At 37.3% G+C, this 20,350-nt stretch overlaps 1 protein-coding gene across 2 annotated transcripts; it reads left to right on the top strand.

Annotated features, from left to right (window-relative positions):
- The first annotated feature begins 5,840 nt into the window (after positions 1–5,840).
- On the top strand, positions 5,841–19,593 carry nadsyn1 (NAD synthetase 1). 2 transcript variants are annotated; one of them, XM_052148395.1, is made up of 21 exons: positions 5,841–6,017; positions 6,134–6,194; positions 7,183–7,299; positions 7,420–7,473; positions 7,588–7,677; positions 7,778–7,829; positions 8,432–8,520; positions 8,648–8,765; positions 9,284–9,415; positions 10,246–10,317; positions 10,399–10,523; positions 11,390–11,438; positions 11,998–12,100; positions 12,207–12,375; positions 13,562–13,697; positions 14,859–14,965; positions 15,068–15,199; positions 15,369–15,438; positions 18,226–18,354; positions 18,483–18,659; positions 18,780–19,591. In XM_052148395.1, exons 1-21 carry the CDS (start codon positions 5,933–5,935, stop codon positions 18,807–18,809), a joined length of 2,097 nt encoding a protein of 698 aa, XP_052004355.1. In that variant the 5' UTR covers positions 5,841–5,932; the 3' UTR covers positions 18,810–19,591. The 2 variants fall into 2 exon arrangements, with proteins under 2 accessions (XP_052004355.1, XP_052004363.1); XM_052148403.1 differs by lacking the exon at positions 15,068–15,199 and having other exon boundaries at positions 18,780–19,593.
- The last annotated feature ends 757 nt before the right edge of the window (positions 19,594–20,350 follow it).

The following is a 20,350-nucleotide window of genomic DNA, read 5'->3' as shown; positions in this document are numbered from 1 at the left end:
CACGACTTGGAAAGATGGCGGACAGTCACAGGCATTTCGACGTAATACCAGTATGTAAACGCTGAACTTTAAAGATAAACTGAACTTTGAGACGTGGTGTAAAATGTTTTCTTGGACATATCTCGACATGAATATTAATGTTAGCTATTGTAGAGTCCCTGAATGTTTAAGCGTGAATATGTTAACGTTAGCGTCACAAAACCGAGATCCTAAATACATGCTGTAAATTGTAAATTTCTTGTAGAGTTCAATTATTGTCTGTGTGTGTAAATCATGTTCGAAAGTTATGAACCCTTTAGTTATTTTGCATGTTTTTGGCCTCTCTCATTTCTCCCTAGAGTTTGAAAGTAAGAAAATATAATTCCATTTAGCATTTCCTTGCATTGTAAAACCATTGGGAAGTATGAATCCCAAAGGTTCACATACTTCTGCACACAAGGATACTTCATGTATTAAGTAAATAATTCAAATTTATCCAAACTCTTTGTGTTTTCTGTTAATCATGCCATATTTTATCAGAAAATGTAGCATAGATGAAGACATAATGAAGTATGTCTAAAATATGAAAAACAAACTTCCAAAGGAGTTCTATTGTGTGTGACTATATGTGATTTGCCAATATGTAGATTGCTCAACAAATAATTACACAAGTGCAACAGTATGTGATGGTCTTGTGTGCAGTTCTGAGCAACATAGCAGTCATGACAGTGACGAGACATATACCAATAACAATAAACAACATATTTACACAACACAATTTACATATCAAATGTACACATGCTTACACAACACAATAATATACAATGTACAGTAAACAATACAAACATTATAGAATACACATTCAATAGAAATTAAAAGTATATATATATATATATATATATATATATATATATAATAAAAAAAAATATATATATATATATATATATATATACAGTGGTATGGAAAGTATTCAGACCCCTTAAATTTTTCACTCTTTGTTATATTGCAGCCATTTGCTAAAATCATTTAAGTTCATTTTTTTCCTCATTATTGTACACACAGCACCCCATATCGACAGAAAAACACAGAATTGTTGACATTTTTGCACATTTATTAAAAAAGAAAAACTGAAATATCACATTTAAAGTGCATAAAGTGCAGTCTAGACTGCTGACAAGCAACACATTTTCACTGCTGCTACTGCACGTCAACATTAATCAGAAGGGATGCTCTGATTAAACTAATGACAAGTTTCAAAAATACACCATCTAGACAGCCTCTACCCACAGCAGCAGCACAATCTCCAGCAGCAGCACCTCCATCTCCAGCAGCAGCACCATCTCCAGCATCAGCACCATCTCCAGCACCACTTCCATCTCCAGCACCACCTCCAGCACCACCTCCATCTCCAGCATCAGTACCACCTCCAGCAGCAGCACCATCTCCAGCACCACCTCCAGCAGCAGCACCATCTCCAGCACCACCTCCATCTCCAGCATCAGCACCATCTCCAGCACCACCTCCAGCAGCAGCACCACCTTTAACCTCAGCAGCACCATCGTCAGTAGTAGGATTATGCGTCCGGCTGCATGTCAGGGTGACTTGGACACACTGTGGCATTCAAATAAATAAAAGGAACTTGCTGGTTCACATTAACAGAAAATAGCTGAAATTTCAACTAAACGGCACCTGTCATGCAAATGCATTGATGCCAAAAATGGCATCTTTGCTAATGATAAATCATTCTTTAAGCCTTGCTCTCCTATACATGTTCAGAAAAAAAACATGGGGTGCAAGCCAAAACCTAATCTGTGAACTGGATGAATGCAAGACAAATGCTGAATTTGCAGTCAGGAGTGGAATTCTTCCTTATGAGTGCATGCATCTAAAGTCTTTGCTCATCTGCCCTCGAATGGACACCGCATTCATCATTTTCGAGGAGGAGGTGCTGTCAGAAATGGATACTGCGATGATATTTGGGGACGCAAGGAAGCGAAGTTGCTTAAACCGCCAAAAAGCAGCTGCTGATTCAGGTGTTCCACTTTCTGTTGAGGTGACTGTTGGAGGGCCTCCTTCTAAAAAGTCATTTTCAATATATGAGCCAAAGATATCAGAACACAGCAGACTGGGCAGCAGAATAGCAGCATATGAGTCTAAAATGAATTACTGGCACTGCCCATATGCCAAAGCAAGACAGACATGTCTCCATTAAACAATTGCTAAGTGTTTATCTATGCAAACTGACTGGAACAAACTGTGCAGTAAACTGTTTTAATGCACACCACCTTCCAGCCAATCAGAATCCAGTATTTAGACAGACCGTGGAATAATACAATATGATCAACTTTGTTTTCTGCTTACATGTGACCGCTCCAGAAGATATATTGTTGTATAATAATTAAATGTGTTGTATTATTGTTTTATCATAGAAATTAGCCAATCAAATTTCACCTGGCCTTTGGACTATGTCCTTAATGAGAGACTGTGAGGTACAGCTTTTAACTTCTTTGCATGTAAACCATTAATATCAGCAGAGGAGTGTCATCATATAATGCATTCAGAGTACACTATATACTGTATGTACAAAATGGTCTTAGCCCACTCTTAATTAACAGGGTGCACCACTTCAGCTTGGAGGGACTGACTGTGGGATATTCATGTTGATGGTAAGTGGTCTTATAATTGCTATACCATTGTCTCTGTGTGTGCTAAACCCTGCATTTGTTAATGTAACATCAGAGTTTTGATTTTGTATTTCAGTATGCCCTGTATGTGACCCTTGGGAAGCCCTTTGATTTTTCAATTTCTGGTTATTTGTTCCGCAAAAAGGGTTGAAAACACAATTAACATTTTATGCTTAAGATTTTCAATTGCCATCTTTTAACAGTCTGACATGCCTGTAATCAGGAGGTGATGGTGCCATCAGATACTACAGGCATTTCCTCTGGCAAGGTATGATACTGATAACTATACTTTATGTGTGCATTCCCAGTATGCAGGTCACTTGTAATAAATAAAAAATAATGCACACTGGAACGTTTTCCAATTTGACTGTTTTGTCACTTTTTCTTCAAAGCCAACAGTCTGTCACCAAGCAAATGATCCAACCGGATCTAAACATCATGGAGGTCACCCCATCTGTGCCAGACGTAATGGAGGTCACCCTATCTGTGCCAGACGTAATGGAGGTCACCCCATGTACGAGAATCCATGTATGTACAGGGAATAGTTATGTCTTGTTTGACTATTGTTTGTTTATGTAATCTTTCCTGTTTCATAAGTGTTTGAGCAGCACTTGACTAATTACATTATTATTGAAATGTCATATCTTTTTGCACAAAGGACATGGCGGTGATGAAACGGATTCTGCTCGCCTGTGACTGGGTGGGGGAGAACCGAACCCACTTTGCTGGGAAAGTTCAATACTACAGGTCATAAGGATGAACGAGGATAATGCCTTGTTGGCCATAACAATGCGGGACCTGTTTATTGACACTATTTTCTATGAAGGTGAAATGAATGAGGACAAAATCCAGGCTCCCTTCCTTTTCACCTTTGAGAGAATTGAGGACATGGAGTTTTTCATGCAGGATAAATATGACAAAAGAAATATTTGTATGTCTTGCCTGTATGACCCTCACCTTCAACAAGCTAACTGATGGGGTAGATCTGGGTAAATATTGTTTTGTATTGTCTTGTAGTTTGTGGGGAAAAACTTTGGAGTGGTGGTGGTGTAGTGGTCTAAAGCACATAACTGGTAATCTGGTAATCAGACGGTCGCTGGTTCGATCCCCACAGCCACCACCATTGTGTCCTTAAGCAAGGCACTTAACTCCAGGTTGCTCCGGGGGGATTGTCCCTGTAATAAGTGCACTGTAAGTCGCTTTGGATAAAAGCGTCTGCCAAATGCATAAATGGAAATGTAAAAAAAGTGTTCTTGAAACTTAATATACTATAATTCAGTTTTGTATCTTATATCTTATTATACATTTTGTTCCTAGATTGAAGATTGATTTTTATGTTAGCTGTACATTTAGCTAATAATGGTTAACAGAAATAAAATAAATACAGCAACACTTGAGGGCAGTGAAGTCTACTAATAAATGTTCCTGGAATGGTTGCCTTACTACTAGTCTTAGAGCACACTTGTCCTCTTGATTTTTTTCTTCAGTGTGACACGTGGCTGGTTTGAGACTACTGGACAGGATACTTATTACCATTTGATTAAGACAGTGATTTGATTAAGATGTGGACTGAATCCATCCAAAATTATATTCCATGTAAGTTAAATTCACAACTCCACTGTTGTACATGCATTATATTTTTCTTTCCGAGGTGGAGATCCAAAGTGTACTTATAAAAGGAATAATCAAGATAAGACAAGCAAATAGGTGACGCAAGGGCAACTCAGTTCCCACGTTTAAAAGCAAATAGCATATTAGGAGCATCATTTATTACATTAATGAATTTAATTGAGATAAATTCACAAATAGCCTTAATACGAGGGGGAAGAAAAAAAATCAGGGGTTCACAGATAGTCTAGTCATGCCGTTTGTCACAGAAACAATGCCCAACAATCAGGAAATCATAATTTTTTTTAAAGAAAGGTCAGGCACTATCAGCTATGCCAGCATCTCCAGTTCCATGCCAGTCTTATGGTTACCTTGACCTAACCATAAAAAAATCCTCATTAGGTTAAGTTCGATCTGACGACGGTCTTGCATTAACGTTAACAGCCATTAGGTGGCGAAATGAGTGGCGCTTCACTAGATCCATAGAGGTGAGGTCAAGAGAGGAGGAACTCAATCGACAGCATTTGTAGCATAATGTTGCTTACCACAAAAATAATTTTGACTCGAACCTTCTTTTCATAAAAAAAAAAAGCACAAATATGGGTTACAGTGAGGACAATACAATGGGCAGTAAACATTAAAATACTGTTTCAAAAGCATAGCCACAAGACATGAACAAAATGCGTGTTAACGTGATTTTAGTGTGATAAAACCACTTACTAACATTTTCTGTGTGTAAAGTTATAGCCAGTTTTTCCATCTTCATTGTCATAACGATGTAAAATCAACAACCCCTAAAACAACAATTTAAACAACGTTTCAGCTAAAATATTACAGGAGGTTTAACACAAGAATTAAAGTGCTTTTACAAAATTATAAGCTTCACATTTCTGCCCATAAAAACCCTAGAAAAATGGTCATGATGCCTCGCAATCCGGATGAAACCAAGCTGGGGTCCGGTCCCGGACCGTGGTCTGCTAATTGGTGACCGCATACCCTATACGTTTCCACAGTAACTGCCTCACTCTAACCTTTTTTTTTTTTTTTTTAAAGAAAACAATGAATTAAATTAAAAAAAAAAAAATATTTGTGGTATTCAACAATCTATTGATTTAAAAATAAAATGTGAATAATTAAAACAAATTTAGCAATGGACAAATAAATAGACCCATTTAAATGTGTTTATGTAAATCTAATTATATTTAACAATAAAACTGTGCATTAAAAATATTATATATTTAATTCATGTTTAAAATTCAATTTAACGAAGCAATAAAACAGCACATTAATAAGTCATTTTTAAATGCACCTTTAAAATCGCCTTTTAAAAACACATTTGGCAATTATCGGCTTCCATAGTTTAATAGTTGAAAAGTCGTAGTTTAATAGTAGGGCTGCTCACTCAAAGGTTTCAGGTTCAATCACACATGCACACTTGAGAAAAGATCATTAATAGCTGTAAATTGCTCTGTATTAGTTAAATGTCGATTTTTAATTGTATTATTAAGTCTTCATTGTGACTTTTATTTTGAAGTGGACATTGAACTTACGCATTACAGACACCGGAACTAAAGTAAATAAAGTTCTTGGGGACTTTTGCACGATTATTGTCAAGTGCAAAGTTGTTTTGAAACATTTTAATTAAGTCTTAGCTTTTAAAAATGGGTCGCAAGGTTACATTAGCGACTTGCTCCCTGAATCAGTGGGCATTGGATTTTGAAGGCAACTTGACTAGAATACTTAAAAGTAAGTTCTGACAGTTCACCTGCAATGTGTAAACCTCTCACATACAGTACTGTCTATTGCATGGTCTTAAAGTGACCTCGTCCGCATTTTTAGATGGATTTTATTCCCCAAAACAGGTATTGAGATAGCCAAGCTGAAAGGAGCCAAATACAGACTGGGACCAGAGCTGGAGATCTGGTAATTACAGTCTTCTGTAAATCACACACTGTTGATATTAAATGAGAAAAAAAAAGTGTAAATCTTTTAAGAAGATATAGATACAGTGATTGGGATGCAACCATGATATATTTAATTGGGAAATGTATTTTACTGATAAGCACAATATTTATTGTTTTAAACTTAAAACTTCAGCAGAAAATAATTAAACCATTAAAAAAATTATAATAAAAAAATACATATGAAAACAGAATATTTCAGTTATTTTTATAAATCTAGTTTTTTAATTGTATTTTTTTTTTGTTTTCTAACAGATTACATAGCTAAAAATATAGATGCGCAGTGATTTGGGATACATCTAATTGATATTGATATGGCTTCATATGGCTTATATAGCGCTTTTTTTAACCTCAGAGGTTACCAAAGCGCTTTACACTGTGTCCCAATCACCCATTCACACACACACACACACACACACACACACACACACACACACACACACACACACACACACACACACACACACACACACACACCAATGGTAGCAGAGCTGCCATGCAAGGCCCTAGCCTGCCATTGGGAGCAACTTGGAGTTCAGTGTCTTGCCCAAGGACACTTCGGCATGTGGAGTCATGTGGGCCGGGAATCGAACCACCAACCCTGCGATTAGCAGCCGACCCACTCTATCACCTGAGCCACATTTATTGCACTCATAAGCCCAATATTCATTGGTTCAAACTTAAAACTTCAGCAAAAATAAAAAATCATATCATATAATCAAAATCATATAATCATATGAAAACAGAATATTTCAGTTATGTTTATTAATCTAGTTTTTTAATTGTATTTTTTAGTTTTTTAACAGAAAACAATGTCACATCATATAATTAAAGATATCTAAAATAATGTAAATTGAGTAATTCAGTAAAATGCTAAAATGTGTCAAAAGGCTGAAAACTGACGATACCATGTTTTTCGGACTGTGACAAAAATGTTTTGTTTACATCAGTGGGTATGGCTGCGCAGACCACTTCTATGAATCGGACACCCTGCTCCACTGTTTCCAAGTACTGAAGTCACTCTTGGAGTCTCCTTTGACCCAAGACATCATCTGTGATGTGGGAATGTAGGTGAATTACACTTAGTTCGCCAATAGATCTGCATTAAGGTCTAGAAACATTAGAAAACGTTTTTAAAATATGGTTTCTAAAGTATTAAAATGTGTTTAAATGTGCTCTTTCAATAGGCCTGTTATGCATCACAATGTTCGTTATAACTGCAGAGTCATTTTCTTGAACAAGTAAGCTTTTTTTTATATTACAGTGCTATAAACCATTAGCATTATTGCTTATGATCTGATAATTATGATAATGATATCGCTTAATGTCTGAGGATCTATTTTTATATCAAACAGAGAGATTCTATTGATTCGTCCTAAAATGCTTTTGGCAAATTACGGTAACAACAGGGAATTCCGATGGTTTTCACCGTGGACTCGACCCAGGTGTGTATATTTTATGTATTTTTTTCCCTGGAAGGTCTATAATTATCAGCAAATGGACACATTTTCAATGTTGCATTGATTGTACCATGTTTCTTTGTAGACATACTGAAGAGTACTTTTTACCGAGAATGATCCAGGATGTGACTGGACAGGTAAAGTTCTTCTCACCTTTAGCAAAAAGGAATTTAGTAAGCATCAAAATCAGCTTATCATTTCATAACACAGAGAGTCCTTGTATTATTCCACTTTTTAAACAAACTTAATCCATGTTTTGGCCAACTTCCTAATGTCATCAGTAGACATTTTAGAATGTTTAAACGGATTCTTTTATTTTTTTCTCCTAATTTGGAATCCCCAATTCCCAGAGTCCTCGTGGTGGCGTAGTGACTCGCCTCAATCCGGGTGGTGGAGGACGAATCTCAGTTGCCTCCGTGTCTGAGACCGTCAATCCGCGCATCTTATCACGTGGCTTGTTGAGCTTGTTACCGCGGAGACGTAGCGCGCATGGAGGCCCACGCTATTCTCCGCGTCATCCACGTACAACTCACCACGTGCCCCAATGAGAGCGAAGCACATTATAGCGACCACGAGGAGGTTACCCCATGTGACTATACCCTTGCAAATGCATACTTAAAAAGCTTCCTTGTGGCCTTTAGTAATTCAGTACTGGTCCAGTTATGTGGGTCCATTTTTTAATACATGCAGGTTATTGTAAAACGATCATAGATAACTCATCTGATCTCCTCGCTGGTAGGACACAGTGCCATTTGGAGATGGGGTCCTGTCGACCAAGGACACCTGCATAGGGAGTGAAATTTGTGCTGAGCTCTGGAACCCCAGAAGGTACTGCTGTCGTAAACATTTTGAGACTTAAATGTTATGATTTACTGCTGAGATGAAGAGTGAATTCTGTACTTATAGTTTCATAATAGCTTTCTTTACAAGATGGAACATTTACCTCTTTTCTTAGTCCACATGTTGACATGGGTTTAGATGGCGTTGAGATCTTCACCAATTCTTCGGCGAGTTACCATGAGCTACGCAAGGCTGACCTCAGGGTAAACTTGGTGAAATCTGCAACCACAAAGGTAAACCCTCATTTCATGTGTTTTTATTTGTTTTTTTTGTTTTATTCTGTATATTTCAACTTTGAAAGTATTTTTGAAAAGATTCTTATGTGAATCAACTAGACCTTAAAGGGATAGTTCACCCTAAATGTAAAAAGCTGTCATCATTTACTCACCCTCATGTGGTACCAAACCCATATGCCTTAATATCTTCCATGGAACATAAAAGAAGATTTTAAGCTGATTGTCACCCCTCATTCATTGTATGGGGGGAAAAAAGGTGCTATGAAAGTGAATGGTGACTGAGGCTAAAATTGCACTTAACATCTTTTGTGTTCAACGAAAGATACAAAGTCATGCAGGTTTGGAGCAACATGAGGGTGATTAAATGATGACATATTTTAAAATTTTTGGGGAAACTATCCTTTTAAGTGGCTTTATTAAAGACAGTAATGGCAATGAGCCTTATAGAGTACTTTTGCACTCTCTTTTTAACCAGTTTATTTTGGTTTGTGAAACCATAAACATGTTTGTTTCAGAGTGGAGGAATCTATGTATTTGCTAATCAGAAGGGCTGTGATGGAGACCGTCTGTACTATGATGGGTGTGCTATGATTGCCATCAATGGGGATATTGTTGCCCAGGGAGCACAATTCTCACTTGAGGATGTGGTAAGAGCTCAGTCGGGCCTATTCACACTCAAAGGGATAGTTTACCCAAAAACTCACCCTCATGCCATCCCAGATGTGTATGACGTTCTCTCTTCTGCAGAACACAGATAAAGATTTTTAGAAGAATATTTCAGCTCTGTTGGGACATACAATGCAATTGAATGGTAACCAAAATGTGAAGCTCCAAAAAGCACATAAATGCAGCTTAGAAGTAATCCATATGACTCCCGTGGTTTAATCCATGTCTTCTGAAGTGAACTAATCGATTTTTGGTGAGAACAGACCAAAATGTAACTCCTTTATCTCTGTATATCTTGCCATTGCAGTCTTTATTACATCTCCTAGTTCTTGACGCATGCGCAGAGCGCTAGATGGCGCTAGGAAGTGTAATCAAGCTTTAAATCGTGATTGCCAAGGAGAATGCAGATGTCAAGGTTTATAGTAAAAAAAAAATGACTTCTATTGATCTGTTTCTCACCCACACCTATCATATCTCTTCTGTAGACATGGATTTAACCACTGGAGTGCTATCCATTACTTTTATGCTGCCTTAATGTGCTTTTTGAAGCTTCAAAGATTTGGTCACCATTCACTTGCATTGTATGGACCAACAGAGCTGAGATAATCTTCTAAAAATCTTTGTTTGTGTTCTGTAGAAGAAAAGTCATACACATCTGGGATGGCATGAGGGTGAGTAAATGATGAGAGCATTTTCATTTTTGGGTGAACTATCCCTTTAAATTTGGAATACTGAAACTTTCCAGTCTGAGTTGGTGTAGAACATGCTAAACATTTATATAGGATCAGTTAAGGTTTCTTTTAACGTACAGGAGGTTGTCACAGCAACTCTTGATTTGGAAGATGTCCGCAGCTATCGAGGGGAGAGATGTCACCCACACATGGTGAGCAACTTTGAAAGACATAAGCCATTTTGAAAGCAGCATATTATCAAGCCCTAATTATTCTTCTGTCTCCATGTATAGGAGTATGAACACAAACCATATCAGAGAATCAAAACTGAATTCTCTCTGTCTGATTGTAATGACATGTGTCTGCCCACACACCAGCCTATGGAGTGGATTTTCCACACCCCAGAAGAAGAGATCAGGCAAACGCACTCTTACATTAAATATTCCAAATAAAAGTGCACTAGGTTACTTTTTCCGCTGTGGAAATGTTGTAGTGCATAAACGAATAGTACTTTTGAAAGATCTCACCTCATGGGGGTGTAACCGGTCTTGCTTGACCCGCTCCGAGCGGGATTCGAACCGGCGTCAGCCGGCACGGCAAATAAATAAATGGTAAATAAATGACTAATGGGTAAAATTTGAATTTTGAATAGGATATTTCTACAATTGCCATCAGGATCTGAAAACATTTGCTTTTGATAGTGGTCAGTTTAAAGGTACTGGAACATTGTCGTTATGGCCAGCAAATCATAAACAAAAATTACTCTAATAAAGTAAACCTAAGTTTCTGCATATTCTTTATTTACTGTTCTTTAATATACACAAATATTTCTTTACTCTGGTATTTTATGTATGTAGTGGAGATAGATGTGCTGTGTCACTCTCTAGTGGAGCTGTGCATTAACACCTACAACCTCATAACACATATTCAATTTAAAAAGCCACATAAACGTAATTATGAGTGCAACCAGTTCCCCCCGAATTATGCAAGTGATTACATTTCCCCTTAACATGCTAAATTAGTGTTTTGCTCACAGTGAGACTATTTTTGTGTTACCTTCTGACCTTCCTAACTTCCTTCTTTGTCATCTCTGTTTGGAGATAAACTTTCTGATATGAGCAAGAGAAAACTGAAATTGCAATACATACAGTTTTGTTATAATCCATATACAGTTAATAAATGGGTAAAATAGAGATTCATGCACTTTATAAAGTTACATGAATTGTGTTTTATTGGTGCAGCATTTCTGAAATCTAATGTACATTTTATTATTTATTTTTAAAGTCTTGGCCCTGCCTGTTGGTTATGGGACTACTTAAGGAGGAGTGGACAGGTGTGTTTTTTCATGGTAGCTTCAAATTTGAATGTGTGTATTTGTAGCATATGTAGACTTGGAGAATTTAATGAAACCTTATGCTTATTTTCTTACCTTAACTTACAGCTGTTATGTTTAACAACTGTAAGTTGTTTATTAGCATATTACATCTATGTGCATTTATGAATATGCATATATTCAAATCTCATTACTGTAATGCATTTAGATATTTTACGTTTGAGTTTGTTTGCACCGGTAATTCTCATTATTCTTGATGTTTCTTAATACTTAAATGCAGTTTTAAATTATGCTATTAAAGGCAGTGCAATAAGCACTACCATGGCTTATAGATATTTTATAGTTTAAATAGTATATCATAAATGTGCATAACATTAATGAGAATGAGATTTTTCATATACTGCAATGAGAACTGGAGGGGAATGTACTTAATTGTCATGAAAATAATGTCACAAATGTGAATAAAATATGCTAATGTTATGCTACTCTGCTAATGGGTGAAATATGACCATGAGATTCAACTATAAGTTACTGTATTGATGTATTTTATTCTCTCCAGGCTGGCTTCCTTCTTCCTCTTAGTGGTGGTGTAGACAGTTCCTCGACTGCCTGTATTGTTTACTCCATGTGTGTTCAGATCTGCCAAGCCATCAAAGATGGCAGTAAGACAAATAAACATGCACAGCAGCCCTCCAAAACATAATAAGCACCTAATTCATAAGCTTATTTAATGTTCATAACCCTAAGTAAGCACTCCATCCCTCTCAGATTGTCAGGTGTTGGAGGACGTGCAGCGGGTGGTGAATGATTCATTCTACAGGCCTGGGGACCCTCATGAGCTGTGTGGACGCCTCTTTACTACATGCTACATGGCTAGTGAAAACTCCTCCGAGGACACGCGCAACAGAGCCAAAGATCTCGCTGCTCAGATCGGCAGGTCGGTGGATTCCATGAAGTACATTTAACTGATACGTAAAGAGTATGATCAGGTTTCTCCATAACTTGTGTTACAAAAGAATATAAAGAATATTATCCTACCACAACTTATTGAATCACTTTGATTGAGTCATTCCACAGCATCTATTGGGTTAAGGTCTGGTCTCTGACTGGGCCACTCCAAAAGTTTTATTTTTGAGCCATTCTGTAGTGGATTTACTTCAATGTTTAGGGTCATTGTCCTGCTGCATTAGCCAACTTCTACTGAGCTTCAGCTGGCAGATAGCAACCCTGACATCCTGTAGGATATCTTGATAATCTTGGGAATTAATTTTTTCCCTCAGTGATGGCAAACGATCCAGGCCTAGAAGCAAAACAGCCCCAAATAGTGATGCTCCCTCTACCGTACGTCACCACTGGGATGATGTTTTCATGTCGGTATGCGGTGCCCTTTTTATGTCATACATAGTGCTGCGTGTTCTTCCCAAACAATTCAAACTTGGTTTCATCAGTTCACAAAACATTTTCCCAGTAGCACTGTGGAGTGTCAAGATGTTATTTGGCAAACTTCAGGCATGCAGCAATTATTTTGTTGGAATGCAGCAGCTTCCTTCTTGATGTCCTGCCATGGACACCATGCCTGTGCTCATGAACAGAGATTTTAACCACTTCCAATGATTCCTTCAAGTTGTTTTTTACCTCATTGAGCATTCTGCGATGTGCCCTTTGAATCATCTTGGTAGGTTTTGTTTATTTAAAACTCGATAGAGCATTAACCTTAACCTCATCTGTTTGGGAGAAAATTGAACTCCCTTTTAGCGCCACTCATTGGACATTTCACCTCAGCCCTGTCACGATACCTGTAATGAATCATGTAATGTCATTTTGCAAAAATGTCGCCACAGTCTTTTAATTTTCATAAGATCAGGCTGGAGGTGTGCTATTACTTTGAAACATTTATTGAGTCATCAAGCTTACAATTTTCACCTGGCAGATGATAAAATGGGTGGCAAAAACCCCTTAGACTTACATTGATGGACGAATCCTGATTCATATTGAGGGGGCAGAATATCAATGCACTAAAAAGCACCCACAACATCCTAGCATCGTGGCGCTGACTTTTGCACATGCAAGCGTCTCCGAAAATGTAAACATTTAGTTTTTATTTGAATTCTCTTCTCTTACAGTAACCACCTGAATATTAACATTGACATGGCAGTAAAAGGCATGCTGGGAATCTTCTCCATGGTAACAGGGAAATGGCCTCAGTTCTGTGCTAATGGGGGAAGTGCCAGGGAGAACCTGGCACTGCAGAACGTTCAGGTACAGTTAGCGCTCATAAGCAAATAATTTGTTCAGCAAATAATACTTTGACCCCTATAAATACCTTAAACACTTTAAAGGTGCACTTTCTATTTTCTGCATCATTAATGGCACTGTGAAAAAAAAAACTGTTGCCAAAAACACTGCCCGCCTGCTATTGTTCAAACAGTTTGAGGCTCAAACAAACAGAGCACATTTGTTAAAGGCTGTATTTACACTCTTCAGGAAGTCAACCCTGTTGAATGGTTTACATACAGTTGTCTTTGTACATTTAGCTGTGATTGGAGAAAGTTATTCCAAAGTGAAGAATTAATCACTGCGGCTTTAACAATCTGAAAAAGGTAACTGATAATTAGAACAAAGTCTTATGCAATAACGATCCACAAAGTTGCTAGTGGCTATTATGAAAAACTATAGATTTCATTGATCCATTGAGGGTGATTAGAAAGATGTAGAGAATTCCTTACAGGTCTTATTTTATGTGGCTCCTATAAGACCTGTGACAAAAGTGTGGGCTTGAGAATGCTGTTTCTGTATGTACTAATGTGCTGACTTTTTCCATATGCAATTTGCTGGCATTGTAACACAACCACTACGGTTTTAATAGCGACATACTGCAGTTGGACACCTCGGGCCCCAAACGACCTATGGGTTTGCTGAGTTTAGGGTTTATGCCTTTGCTGTTTTACAATACCTCAACATTTGTCTACGATTTGCAGGAAATATGTGCTTGCATGGTTATGTTTGAATATATTTAGCTTATTTAACTTAACATAGTGACGTCACTCTTTCTTTTGCGTCATGCTACATGTACACTGATCTAGACATGTGGAGCTGGGGAGGAGGTGGGTTTCAGAGAAAACTCTCGCAGTGTGCTGCAGTGAAAACTTACTTGGGGAAAGAGAGTGTACGCAAGTTTTTTGGCTACACGATTACATGTCAAACAACCAATCAGCTTACACCATGTTAGTCATTTGGTTTGACATATCACATGTGAGTGAGGCTAGCCGATAAGAAGTTCAGTGAACCTTCCAGCTTGTTCCATTCAGAATTTAATTCCTGAACTTAGACATTTATAATTTCACAACTGCATTAATAAGAAGTGCAAATCCTTTGAACTTAACCTATAAATCTTAAATATGTTTTGTGTCCTTAACACAGGCTCGTATTAGGATGATTTTGGCCTATCTTTTTGCCCAGCTTTGGCTGTGGGCTCAGGGAAAACCTGGTGGCCTGTTAGTTCTTGGTTCAGCAAATGTTGATGAGAGGTATGTCAACTTAAGAGTCATTTTAACATGTTACTTGTATTCAGTTTGCCACAGTCTAGAGTAACGGAGGTCATTTACACTGCGTATTCTCTGTTCTCGCAGTTTGACTGGATACTTCACAAAGTATGACTGCTCCAGTGCTGATATAAACCCCATAGGGGGTGTTAGTAAGACGGATCTGAAGTGCTTCTTGCAATACTGTGTAAAACACTTCCAGCTCACTGCCCTCATAAGGTGTATAATATTTATTTTTGCCACACTTTTGATGATGAGGTCACTGCAGATAAACTCTATTTTCAGCATGGCACACATTCATTTAAAAATAGCTCACTATGTCTGCCAGAAACTCAGGTTTTAGCACCTATTGAGCATGTTTTTACATATGTGTGCATCTTCTATGCAGCATCTTGGATGCTCCACCAACTGCAGAGCTTGAGCCATTGACTGAAGGCAAGGTGGTCCAGACTGATGAGGTAAAATTAGTCATCACCAAAACCTCACTCATTACTAAAATTCTCAGTCCTGTGAGTTTAAGTATATACAATCACTAAGCACTTTATTAGGAACACCTGTACACCTATGTAAAACAGCTCAAGGATGGGAAAGGAGGAGGCGAGAACCGGCTTGACGATATAAATCATAGTTTAATGGAAAACTTAAAAGACAACACAAACACACATGACGGACATGTCCGCTAATGATCTCTCTCTCCCGCACAGCCCTCTGCAGTCGACCTTTAAACCTCACGGAGGCATAATTAGCCTAATACGGGACCGGGTGTGTAGGATCACGACCCGGCCCCGCCCTCCGCCCTGCCACAACCTACTTATTCATGCGCAATGCATAAAATCATACCGTAACTCGGATAACCACTCAGTACAATTGTAGTGAGCAGAATAGTATCTCAGAATGCACAACATGTCGAACCTCGAGGCGGATGGGCTACAACAGCAGAAGACCACATCGGGCAATTTATTAGGACCATCGTGTTTGTGTGTGTGTGTGTGTATATATATGCACACTACCATTCAAAACTTTTGAAACACTTGACTGAAATGTTTCTCATGATCTTAAAAATTAAAAAAATAAAAACGTTTTTGAAATTGATGACTTTGACCAAATAATAACCAGCCAATAAGTGCCCAACATAGATGGGAACTCTTTCAATACTGTTTAAAAAGCATCCTCAAGAAACCAAGAAGTTGGTTGAGAAAATGTCAAGAGTACATGTCTGCAAATCTTCATCTTCAAACTACTTTGAAGATGCTAAAATATAACACAGTTTTGATTTATTTTGGATTTTGTTTAGTCACAACATATTTGTGACTAAACATATTTCCATTTATGTTATTCCATAGTTTGGATGACTTTACTATTATTCTAAAATGTGAAGAAAAAAAATATAATAAAGAATGAGTGTTTCAAAACTTTTGACCGGCAGTTATGGTATATATATGTATATCCACAGTTGATGTCAGAAGTTTACATACACTTAGGGTGAAGTCATTAAAACAAATGTATTAATATATGCAAACTATAGTTTTGGCAAGTCATTCAGGACATCTACTTTGCACATGACATGAGTATGAGGTAAAATCAAAATGAGGTAAAATCAAAAGAAATCAGCAAAGACCACAGAAAAAAAATGTGTGGACCTCCACAAGTGTCATTCATCCTTGGGAGCAATTTCCAAACACCTGAAGGTACCGCATTCATCTGCACAAACAATCGAACGCAAGTATAAACACCATGGGACCACGCAGCCATCATACTGCTCAGGAAGGAGATGCATTCTGTCTCCTAGAGATGAACTTTGTTTGGTGCGAAAAGTGCAAATCAATCCCAGAACAACAGCAAAGGACTTTGTGAAGATGCTAGAAGAAACAGGTAGACAAGTATCTATATCCACAGTTTAACAAGTCCTATATCCACTGAACCTGAAAGGCTGCTCAGCAAGGAAGAAGCTACTGCTCCAAAACTGCCATAAAAAGCCAGACTGCAGTTTGCAAGCTGTACATGGGGACAAAGATCTTACTTTTTGGGAAATGTCCTCTGGTCTAATGAAACAAAAATTGAACTTTTTGGCTATAATGACCATCGTTATGTTTGGAGGAAAAAGGGTGAGACTTGCATGCCGAAGAACACCATCCCACCTGTGAAGCATGGGGGTGGCAGTATCATGTTGTGGGGGTGCTTTGCTGCAGGAGAGACTGGTGCTCTTCACAAAATAGATGGCATCATGAGGAAGGAACATTATGTGGATATATTGAAACAACATCTCTAGTCTATATATATATAAAATAGAACAAAATTTAAATGTAGTATTTGTAATTTAGGAAAATTCGAAAATTGGTCAAACTTTTGCAAGGCACTGCAGACTTTTATAAATCTTAAAATCTGTGTTTTATAAATGTATATGTACTGTATATTTGTACTAATAAATATGTTTGTAGAAAATGTTCTAATGTTCTGCCCTTATCTTTATAATGTTTGATCACTGTTACTTTGCCCTGACTGGCTTTTCCATGACTATTCTAACAGGTCACCTCAGTTCCTCTTTCCTTTTTTAAATATAATGCAGCATGCATGCAAAAAGATGCACTCAGACCTTAAAGGAATAGTTCACCAAATATGAAAATTCTCTCTTTATGATTTTACTCACCCTCATACCATCCCAGATATGTTTGACTTAATTTATTTTGCTGAACACAAACAAAGATTTTTAGAAGAATATCTCTGCTCTGTAGGACCATACCATGCAAGTGAATGGTGACAGCAGAAAAGTTATCCAAAAGACTCCAGTGGTTTATTCCATGTCTTCTAAAGTGATCTAATCGATTTTTTTCACTGTACATCTTGCCATTGCCATCTTTAGGAATTATCATGATTTCAAGCTTGATTACACTTCCTAGTGCTTGATGCATGCACAGAGGGCTAGATGGCACCAGGAAGTGTAATCGAGCTTGAAATCATGATCACAATCAAGATATTGATTAAACCTCTCTGGAGTCATATGGATTACTTTCATGCTGCCTTAATGAGAATTATTGAAGCTTCAAAATGTATATCACCTTTCACTTGCATTGTATGGACCTACAGAGCTGAGATATACTTCTAAAATCTTCGTTTGTGTTCTGCAGAAGAAAGAAAGTCATACTCTCATGCCATCTTAGATGCAGTATGTGAGTAAATGATGAGAGAATTTTCATAGTTGTGTGAACTACTTCTTTAAGGACATGTCTCTACCCTCCCTCCGACAGGCTGACATGGGCATGACCTACTCAGAGCTGTCTGTGATTGGCAGACTCAGGAAGATCTCCAAGTGTGGCCCGTACAGCATGTTTTGCAAGCTCCTACACTCATGGAAAGAGGCCTTCTCACCTTCACAGGTCAAACATGCCCTCTCACTCTGCTGCATTACAGAACATGCTTGTAATTATTGCAGGAAGATTAATCGCATTCAGCTTTGCTGTCTGCACTGTGCAGTGTTGAATACATCTTTCTCTGGCTATTGTAGGTGGCTACTAAAGTCAAACACTTCTTTAGGATGTACTCAGTCAACAGACATAAGATGACAACTGTTACACCTTCATATCATGCGGAAAGCTACAGCCCAGATGACAACCGCTTTGACCTTCGTCCTTTCCTCTACAACACACGTTGGTCTTGGCAGTTCCGCTGCATTGACAATGAGGTCAGCGTTTCTGCAGGATAAATAGTATATAACAACAAAAGTTATCATTGCAACTTTACACAGATACATGCCTGCATTATTCTGATGTTTATATAATGCATTCTGTTTTATGTTGTATAGGTGGCTACGATTGAGGGACATGCTGGTTAATGTAGACCTGTTATCTCCATTGATCTAAAGATTTCCCTCATCCACTGATGCAATATTAGTAGTACTCGACACCTTCTGTCTGACAGCATGCAGTACTTACTTCAACTTTCTCCAAATATCTGTAGAAAGCTGCTATGCTATTGTTTATCTTTTACATTTCTTAAATCTGTAAACCGTAAATACTCCTGCCCTGCAACTTTATATGTCACCATTGCATTGCAAATAATCATGTGTATAATTATTGATGTACTGTATGGATGATTGATGTTTCAAAATTAAATGATCAAAATGCTGCATGGATTAACTGTCAGAGAAAAGAGATCTTTATTGTGAATAACTACAGAATCTTTCATTCAGAAATCTGCAATCGCAGCAACATAGTACTTTGATCAGCAGTCTGAGGCATATGTGTATAGCACTGTTAACCATCGAGCTGATAAAAAGCCACAAAGTCTCCCCCCAAAACAGACACTTAGAGGGTTAGTTCGGCCAAAGATGTGTGTGAGTTTCTTTCTTCTGCTGAAAAAAACGAAGAAGAATATCTCAGCTCTGTTGGTCCATACAATGCAAGTGAATGGCATCCAAAACTTTGAAGCTTCAAAAGGCACATAAAGGCAGCATGAAAGTAATCCATAAGATTCCAGTGGTTTAATTCATGTCTTCAGAAGCGATATGATACACTGAGGAAAAAATGAGATTTTTTTTTTGCTAAATAATGGTAAATGAAACATAAACATAAACTGAAATACATGTTTTAGACCGTGAAGTGAATTTACATGTTTAGACTGCAAAATTAAAAAGGTGTTTCAACAATAAACTGAAATTACATGTTCAAAATGTAATTTGAAAAAACACGTTTCAACTATAAAATTTAATTAAATGTTTTAACCGTTCATTAGAAGAAGAAAAAAACATTGGTAGAACATTAATTAAAAAACATGTTTTGACTGTAAATACAAATAACATTGTTAGAGCATTTCTTAATATCTTGTGGCGTCAAATTAAGAACTTCAAAACATAAATTTAGAAATAAAATCTGTTTATTTCAGTGAGCAATATTTACTGAATACATTTGAATTTGGTGTGATTAAATGTACTTTTAGGGGAATTTAATACTTATTAAAAAACTGGAAATTATTTTTAAATTATGCTGTATTTTCTCTGTAAAAACATTACACTGGAAACTAAATATTTTTTACTGACATCTCAGGTGAAACATGATGCTTACCTTTATTTAAGAACAAATTTAGATTTTAACACTTTCATTGAAAAATGTGGAATGAATGTTAAATTATACTGTTTGTTTTTACTGTAAAAATACATTTATTTGTTTACATTGTAGGTGTGGGTGAGAACAGACCAAAATATAACTCTTTTTTTTGTATTTTATTTTTTATTTAATTTTTAACCATACATCTTGCCATTGCAGTCTCTAGGCACGAGCATGATTTCAAGCTGGATTACACTTCTTAGTGCTTGACTCCTGTGCAGAGCGTTAGGTGGTGCTAGGAAGTGTAATCGAGCTTGAAATCATGATTGCT

This window comes from Xyrauchen texanus, chromosome 2, assembly GCF_025860055.1.
Source record: "Xyrauchen texanus isolate HMW12.3.18 chromosome 2, RBS_HiC_50CHRs, whole genome shotgun sequence".
Lineage (NCBI taxonomy): Eukaryota > Metazoa > Chordata > Actinopteri > Cypriniformes > Catostomidae > Xyrauchen > Xyrauchen texanus.
This window is presented reverse-complemented; position numbering and strand designations above follow the sequence as displayed.